The 9,387-nt window shown below is 40.1% G+C and overlaps 1 protein-coding gene across 1 annotated transcript; it reads left to right on the top strand.

The window, feature by feature from the left end:
- Positions 1-200: 200 nt before the first annotated feature.
- Positions 201-5,690, top strand: CCNT2 (cyclin T2; the record flags this gene model as incomplete). The annotated part of the gene is made up of 6 exons (XM_008942393.1): positions 201-246; positions 1,609-1,772; positions 3,578-3,648; positions 3,845-4,985; positions 5,084-5,334; positions 5,577-5,690. Coding segments are annotated over 5 exons (1,487 nt in total), but the record flags the coding sequence as incomplete, so codon positions are not given.
- Between the last annotated feature and the right edge of the window lie 3,697 nt (positions 5,691-9,387).

Here is a 9,387-nt window from a genome sequence, read left to right as displayed (position 1 = left end):
GTGTGCGGGGAGGGGCGGCCAGCGGGGTGGCCGCACGCGCGGCCTGCTCTGCAGCCACCTGAGAGGCCAGCTAGCCAAAGTCAGATCAGCTCTGTGGAGATACCAGGCGGTGCTTTTAGAAGGTAAAACTGCTTTAATTTTGGAACGAACCTGACGAGTTGGTGCAGCTCTTTAATCTCTCAATTTTTCTTTTCTTACAGCAAGCAAGGATTTGGCACAGACATCCTATTTCATGGCTACCAACAGGTTGTTATCCTGAACCTCTTTGTTGCACTGTTGTAGCACACTATAGCTTCCTTTACTGCAGGGCCCCCTACATGTGTCTTACCCTTGTTGCAGCAGGAGACTGGGCCATCTACAGTGGTGGTACCTGCCTGTCTGCAGTGCGGTGTATTGTACAAGGGCCTGATGGCACAAAGGGGTTAAATGCACAATGAGAAGTGTAGTGCTGCTTTCTGATGACATTTTCTCGATTGTGAGTGCATAAGTCTAAAACTGGTAGCCTGAATAGCAGCTAAAGATTACAAAGAGCTAAACTTAACCTAGAAACCCGAGCATCTTGGTAAGTACAAAACTATTTTTAGTTTACACTTGTAGTTAATGGCAGTTTTCTCTTAACTTTAAGTATATTGATCCAATCTTAACTTATAAAATTGTAGTGGGCCTAAGCTCTTTTCAACTAGCTGATTTTTTTTTTTTTCTTTTCAGATAGACTAGTAGCAGTAGTCCAATGTTCTTCCTTTTAGAAACAGCTCTTTAATCTTAATATATAGTATTGAAACTTAAGTACTTATATAAATTAAAAGTTCTGGGATTCCAAATGGGGATTGTGTTTACATAGCCTGTTGTAGAAAGATTTTAGATTAGAATTAGAAAATTCTAATTTTAAGATTAGATTAGAAATTGATTTCTCAATTACTTCCATTTACTTCTTGCAAAACAACTTTGAGGCTTCTTTAAAAGGATTACATTACATGTAGATAGCTTTTTAATCAATATCTGCTGGTTATTAGAGCTCTTCCAAATATATACTTTTTGGTGGTTCTTGATGGGCGAGGTTCTATACTTGAACAAGCCATTGAGAAAAGTTGTGACAAAGCAGAGACACAGCCACTGTCTTTGTGCTGCTGCCAGCCAGAAGCTGAAGGCGAGTTCCCAGATATCACAAATCCAGGCCTAACAAAGCTAAGCCTACAGTTTATTTGGCTGCTGTGAAGCTATTGGGTGCCTTCTTCTAACTGTCTCATTCAGAGACTGCATAATCAGCTGTTTGGTTTTTACCACAGAGTTTTAATTGACTGTATTATGTTTCTTTGGTTTTAGTACTTAAGTACAGTAGAATAACTGGTAAATGTATTTACAGCTTATCGCAGTTTTTATAGCAAAAGCAAATTAAATTTTTCTGCCAGATACATGCCCTGCCCTTTGTTTTCTTAAGGCAGTGAGATATCTTATGAACTTAATCAGAAAAACATTCCATGAACTCATGTTTAACTGTTGTTGCTTGACAGGTCACCTAATTCTGTATGTTAATGGTTGATTTGTTTGGGTTTTCTGTTTTACATGTTTGATTTCCTTTGGTTCCTCATTACGAAATTTGTGCAACAGTCTTCACCTTACTACATTCTGTCTTCAGTACAAGCCTACAGTGATAGCTTGTGTGTGCATTCACTTGGCCTGCAAGTGGTCCAACTGGGAGATTCCAGTGTCAACTGATGGAAAACACTGGTGGGAATATGTAGATCCTTCAGTTACTCTAGAATTACTAGATGGTAAGTAATATTGCCTTTTCACAGCTTGAAATTCAAGGGTTTAGTAAAGTAAAAATGGGAGCATAGTATAGTAAGAGCATAGCCTTAAGCCTGAAATAAGTCTCTCTGACTTCACATGTCAGATCCTTGGGTGACAGAAGTGTAGGAGAGGGGAGAACTTTGGAAGAAAAACTTAGTTCTGAGCCCCTTTTTATTCGATGCTGTGGGCTGGGGCGTCCATGAACCTTTTACAGGTGCAGGTTAGAATCTTGCTTTTAAGCGCTTTCCAGAAGCAGGACAGAGATGGAGATGTACCAGTGCAAATCCCTGTGATCCTGTTCACTGTATGTATGTCACTGGCCCAAGTTTATGGCTTAACTGTTGCTGAAACAAACGTTCTTATAGCTACACATAGAATTGCTGTATTGTATGTAGAAGGTAGTTCTACAATAACAATTTGATGTAGCTTATATCTTAAACCCTTGTAAAACATTTTTTTTTCTTGTTAAATGGCTTCTTTCCAGACGAAAGCATATACCTAGAAGCTTACTATATTTTGAAGTAGTACTTAATACAGTGGAGTCTGAATTCAAGGCCTGTGTACACTCCTGTAGAGGAGCTGGTAGCTTCTGGGGCTTTCAGATCTACGTATTGCACTGTGTTAGTTCTGGAGTGAAACGTTTTCTGAGTAGTGGCGGAGGCATCAAGGTTTATAAGGCCCGGCATAGCTCCCCGTGGCCTGCTTTTTTTTGGTGAGCTTTTGTTTCTTAATGGAATTCTTTTGTTCTGAAAGTGAGAACTTCAGCAGAAGTCATGTGAAGCAGAACCAGCATGAGCTTGAAATTGCAAGTTCAGATATCTGAGTAGCCTTCTTTAAGTTGAACCTGTAGTTTCAAATCCCACCTTGCCTTGTCTTCTGGCTACTGTTTCACGTGTTTAGTAAAACATCCATTTAGATTTTTAAATCCCCCCAAGATGTTTACTGTGAGCTCATGGTGAACACCATGTAATTCTTCAAGCATTTATGGAGCTGGTATGTGTAATATAGGATCCTGCAGACCAAAGGCCTGAGGCATTTTACGCTTGGGAGCAACTTACTTTATAACTTGCTCATGGAGTTCTGGAGAAGCCAGTTCTTCCAGACTGCGAGAGATCTACAGCTGCATTCAAATTCTGACTCTACCTGATGGTTTTAGCTTGTACATAAAATTATATTTCTGTGGAAGTATTGCTGTTTGCAGCTGATGTGCATGGAGAGCTACATTTCCTTGTGGACATACCAGTTGCAAGGATCTTTGGGTTTTTAACTTAGCCAGCTACTTTACCTTGAACACAAATTAATCCAAAGCTGTTTACAACAGGGCTTTTCAAGGGTCTGCTGGCTTCTATTTTGTTAGAGCTGTTTTTCTTGAAGTTCAGTGGAATGACTGAAAAAGAGACTTAGAACATTAGATTCTAAAGGAAATGTCATACAGGAAGAGCCCAAACTGAATGGCATGTGTGTTATTTTAGGAGATACTGTCTGTACAGGTCCCTCTTGAAATTTTTGGTGTAATAAATCCAGATTCTGCAAGAGTGAAAACAAAATGTGAAACTGAACCCTGTTTTTCAGGATGTGTAGTGGTCAGAAGTCGGTCATAGTGAAATAACATTGCCTTTTTTAACACTTGTCTAACAAGTTTTTCATCAAATATCAGTTCAAATTTTGTGCAGCCTGTAGTAACCACTGCAAAAGCTGTATGGTGGTAGTTGGGGATGATGCTTAACGTTTAACCTGCTCGTTACAGAATGGGATGTCAAAATGGCTTTTTTTTTTTTCTCCTCAGAGCTAACTCATGAGTTTCTGCAAATACTGGAGAAAACGCCTAGTAGGCTCAAGAGAATTAGAAATTGGCGGGTAAGAAATTTTCCTACAAGAGTGTCTTGCTTATCTGTCTGTCCTCCAAGAGTTATCTTAGTCGCTCATCCAGGAGATGGGTTGGGAGGGGATGAAACCCTGAGTCAGCTTTTATTCTCACCTTAGAGCTGAATTAGAAAGTACTGTACATGTATTCTAAGCTGTGTGTTTTCTCACTGCTTTCCCATTTGCTCAGGCTAATCAGGCTGCTAAGAAACCTAAAGGTGATGGACAGGTATCCGAGAACTCACTTCTTGGCTCATCTTTGGTCCAGAATTCCATTTTGGTGGATACGGTTACTGGTGTAGCTGCAAACACAAGCTTCCAAAAACCATCGACATCATTTCCTGCACCGGTACCTCTGACCTCAGGAAGTATTTCTGTTCCAGACAGTCACGCACCTGAAAATTTGGCAATATTAGCTACAGGAAAGACAAGTACCTCATACAGTTTGGCATCACACCAGGAATGGCCTCAGCATCAAGAACAAACGAGGACAGAACAAATATACTCTCAGAAGCAGGAGACATTACCTGCTAGCCAGTACAACATGAACTTCCAGCCAGGGGCGTCCGTACAGTTGCACTCTGGAGTACATCACAGACCTGACAAACTTGCTGAGCATTCTACTGTCAAACAAGAATATTCTCATAAGTCAGGAAACAAACACCATGGACAAGTCGCCGCCCCTGTAATCATTCCTCAAAAAATGTCTTTGGATAAATACAGAGAGAAGCGCAAACTGGAAACCCTGGAGCTGGATGTGAGGGAACACTATGTGGCGACCCCCGGCGAGCAGCAGCACAAGAAACACGTGCAAGCACAGGCAGCCGGCAGCGCCTCTGTTACCTCCCCCATCAAGATGAAGATTCCTCTCGCAAATGCCGACAAGCCCGAGAAGCACTTGTCTGATAAGAAAGAAAAGGGCGGCTCGCTCAAACTCCGAATACCCATCCCACCCACGGAAAAGGGTGCCAGCAAGGAGGAGCTGAAGATGAAAATTAAAGTTTCTTCCTCAGAAAGGCACAGCTCATCGGACGAGGGCAGTGGGAAAAGTAAACATTCGAGTCCTCACGTTAGCAAAGAGCATAAGGAAAAACACAAAGAACACTCTTTAAATCGCCACCACAGCGTTGGTCATAAGCACGCCCATTCCCACGGTGGTGGCGGCAGTAAGCATGGCGCTGACGGAGTAGCACCAACTGTTTTGAGGAGTCCTGTTGGCCTGAGTAGTGATGGCAATTCCTCTAGTTCCGGCTCTTCGAGAAAGAAGTTGCACAGCAACGATGCTTCTCACAACCACCACTCCAAAATGAGCAAAAGTTCCAAAAGTTCAGGTAGTTCATCTAGTTCTTCCTCTGTTAAGCAGTATGTATCCTCTCACAACTCTGTTTTTAACCTTCCCTTACCCCCTCCTCCCCCTGTCACATACCAGGTGGGCTACGGACATCTCAGCACCCTCGTGAAACTGGACAAGAAACCAGTGGAGAACGGTCCTGATGCCAATCACCAGTACAGTACAAACAGCCAGCATATGGACTACAAAGATACATTCGACATGCTGGATTCGCTGTTAAGTGCCCAAGGAATGAACATGTAGTCAATTCTTAGGTTGTTTTTCTTTACCTTTTTTAATTTAAGAATCGTTAGAACGGAAAACTTCCTAATCTAGCAGTAGCAACACCAGCGGTTGCTGCCGTGGTTTCAGTTTATGTAAGTGCTGCTTTATCCTTCACTCTGAAAAGAAGAGGTGTAGTAAATGAGTCTTTATCTCCACATACGGTAGTGTTATAAATACTGTAATAGCATGGAAGGTGCAAACCCCTCAGTATTTTTACAACTGCAGCTAAGACCAGTAGAATGAACGTCTGCTTTTAGGTGTATAGGATGCCTCAAGCATTGGTTATTTATGATTTGGAATACCGCAGCCAGGACTTTTTGTTGCATAGTTTTTGAATGAGTGTACTTGTTTTCTTGTGTATTTATACTGTATGTATGATTTGCATGTTTCGAAGATAAAGGGATTAAAAACAGTATACTGACAACTGTTTACAAGAAAGTGGAGAAAAATGTACATACATTTTTGTATGTTTAGATATACCATAAATACTCAGGATTGGAGCTGCTTGTAAGTATAACGAAATACACATAACTTTATTTTATCTTGCCGGAGTCCATCAGTTCCCCAGACAAAGATGGCACTTCGTCTTGTTTATCTTTAACTGTAGGCCTTACTGAAGCCGCCTAGAAGGGACTCTCTGGCTCACTAGAGAAGGTGCCCAGTGCCACGCAGGGCCGCTGCCAGACAGGGCTACCAGGGAGGCAGGACGCCGGGCAGGGCTCTGCTCGCTCACTGTGGCCAGACCTCAGAAATGTCCCTAGTTCTCTGAAGGAAAAAGGAATTAAAATAAAAGTTTACATAATCCTTTGATGTGAAGTGCATTTAAGTGTTTATTGGCTTGATGCAGTAAAATAGACACAGAGCTGTTAATAATGGTTATGTAGATTAATGTGACCTAACTGTGATTCCAAACTGTCATTGTGGGGAAATCATCTTTTTTAAAAAGAGTCATTTTATTTTAATAGTAAACAGGGGTCACTGTTCCCATTATCATTTCAGAATAATACCCATGTTCTGAAATCAAAAAAAAGTGTGCTTTTGTGTGATGCCGTACTTCTTTTACAGGCGAATGCAGTCTTCACATAAGCATAAAACTATTGATATCCCAACTTTATATTCCAACAATAAAATAGTTATCATTGATTTCGTGCATTGTACTTGTCATTAGTTAACAAATTGGAAGATACTTGTTCTTTCAGCTCTGTGGGGGTTTAAAAAAAAAAAAGAGGGGGAAAAAAAAAAGGCATCATGTCTCCCAGTTAAACCACTAGCACCATTTTTATCTGCCTGCAAGTGTCGGTGCGATGGCTCGTGCGCTCGTCCCAGGGTGTTTGCTCTTTGGCAGAAATGACAGGTATGAATGTTCTGGTCTTCTCAAAGCCAATACTACAGCTCAGTTGCCCGGAAAGCACTGGTCTGACTTTCTGGGTGTCTTTCAAATCAATTCATAAGCTATAAGTACCTCAACATGAACTCAGTATGTAGTAGCAACAGCCAGTTTTTGGTGACTTCTCAGAAGTGAACAAGATGTGAAGCAGGCGTTGGCTAAGTCACCTCATTCCCTCGGCGCTCAGAGGACAGGTCTGAAGTGTAGCCCTTTCAGTTATGTTACTCATGTGTGCTTTAAATGATAAAACTCTTTGATAACTACCCAGCTGGTAGTTGCTGTATTATGTAACTACAGGTATATCAATTACTATGTAATACTCTGTTTCCAGTAATGCAAACACTTGTAATTACTTGAATAAGTTTTATTTGAACTATGGATACTTTTTTGTTAAACTTATGGAATATTTAAATAGAACCCAACTGCTTTTTCTGCTAACTCCAAGTTTAAATCTTGGCCTGTGTAAAAATTCCAAAGCTGTCTTCTCCCTACCAACTTGGTTATTTTTCTACATTCAGAATGTAACTGCTTGTTACATACTAATGCATTGTGGAATATTTTCTATCCTTTTATAGTCTGTTTCCTTTCCGTCTTGGCGCTACTCTTGGGTCTGATTTTTAACTGGTGTAATCTGTGTTACATACTGTCCTAAACTATAGCATGGGCAGACAGATGAAATAACAGTCAATTGTCTTCATTTTAATTTGAAGCACTACAGTCCTTTCTTTTTGAGTCTAGTTTTATAGTTTTGCCATGAAATGCATCTTATACAGCCACTCTGGATAAGCAATATATTGTACTGTAAATATAGCAATTGCTGTCATAACTTGGAGTTAAAATGTCTGGATGGTAACTAGTGCCTGTCTAATATAAATGGGAAAAGAGCATAGGCCTTCATCCTAAGGTGCTGTTTCAAAAGAAATATTTCCTATTTTGATTCCAGGAAATTATGAAATATTGTAGACAAAATGTTGCTATGCTACATTGAGAACCAAACAGTGATTTTTGGTTTCTTTGTAAAGGATTTCCATAAAACTCATCGGTGTTTGGGTTTTCAATGTAATTGTAAATAAGTGAAACTGTATGTGTCTTTGTGTCTGAACCTGAATTCAGTGTGGTGATAGTAGGGGCTGAGAGGGTATGCAACAACTTGCCACTAGTTTTCCCTGAGTGAAACCCCCTGCAGACTGGGGGAGTGTGTCAGCTGCAGCCTGGCAGAGGTGTTTGAAACAAATGAAAACTCATGGAAGTGGCATCAGCCTCACAAATGAATGACTGAATAAATGCAATAAACGGCTAACGGACAACACTCTGTTCATCACTTGGATTACAGATTTTTTTGTTTTGCTATAAATTGGAGTACATGCATTATGTAATTTGTAAAATGATGCTGTAGTGGAGACCTTGCTACAACACTATTAAAAAACTTCCCTTTTTGTGAGATATGAGGTTTGTAGAATAGTGAGATTCTTTCATATGCTGACTCTGACCCTGTTCCTGATGGGAGTGCTGAAGTCATGTATCTCACTGTGATCTGGTACTGGTATTTGCATAAAATGGCAGTTCTGTATATTCTTTTGGCTAACTGTAAATATAACTGTTTCATATTAGCATAGTTGAATTTTTGAGGTACAGCCATTTCTGTGAGATTAGAAAAAAAAAAAAACTTTATTTCTAAGAACTTGTAAAAAAAAAAAAGTATTTTCAATAAAATTCCCTACCTCACCTTTACTGTGCAGAAATTATCCCATTTTCCTATGCTTAACTTGCCAACTTCATTTCTAAACACAAAGAAGGTCCCTTCTCAGTCATTGGCAAAACATTGCTATTCTTCATCAAATCAATCCAATAGCAGAGTGCTTGAAAGTCTGAAGTCCAATTTGTTTCCTTTGCATTAGGAGGATTAGTATTTGATACCTGAAAAGCAAATTCCAGAAATTGTGCCATTTTAAGCTGCTCCCTCACTCTACACTGAGGTTAAGGGCCTGTGCCCTGTAATTTTATTGTATAGTGTCTGGCCATGCTTGATTTTTTTTTTTTTTTTGAGGGGGGATGGGCTGGGTTGCAAGAACATACCAAGGATCTTCCTAGGATCTTGGAAGCAAAGGTTCCCAATCCTTGTTTTGCAGTAAAGGGGACTAAACAAACACTTCATTTGCCTCTTATTAACTGGGATGTAAATGCACATTCCTATAATCAGTTCTAAAAATAAATGTCTTAAAAGATGTTGGAAGGCAGGCCAAACTGAACTAGCTAATTAATTCCTCCTTATTCTGAAATGCTGAACGCCTTACACCTTAAAAAAAAAAAAAAAAAAAAATAGAATTAATGCTGGGAGTGTTGTCTTGCATTGCTACTGGGACTGTTTCTCTGTTGTCTCCTGAGGTGGATATAGCAAACCTAAATCAAGTTTTTAACCTTAAAAGTGTCAGTGTTTTCCTCTGTCTTTCTCCATTTATGACAACACAATTTTTTTCCTACCATAGTTCAGAGATTGTGTTCTTTGCAAAGACCTCTAAAGTTTACTCTCTGAAGCTATTTCATGGTGTGGGTCCCTGTGGGAAGTGGAAAGTAGGGGGGAAACGGTGGTAATGCTGGAAGCCCTTCCTCAGGAGAGCTCTTGTTCTGTTTTATTCGCACGCAAGAACCACAGTTTTGATAGGAGGTTTGTAGAAAATCCACAAAGTTAAGCAGAAACTGAAGCCAAAAGCATTAATTTTGAACCCAAACA

This window comes from Merops nubicus, unplaced genomic scaffold (genome assembly GCF_000691845.1).
Source record: "Merops nubicus isolate BGI_N331 unplaced genomic scaffold, ASM69184v1 scaffold34756, whole genome shotgun sequence".
In the NCBI taxonomy this organism is placed as follows: domain Eukaryota; kingdom Metazoa; phylum Chordata; class Aves; order Coraciiformes; family Meropidae; genus Merops; species Merops nubicus.
The sequence above is the reverse complement of the archived record's forward strand: the minus strand, read 5'-3'. Positions and strand labels throughout refer to the sequence as shown.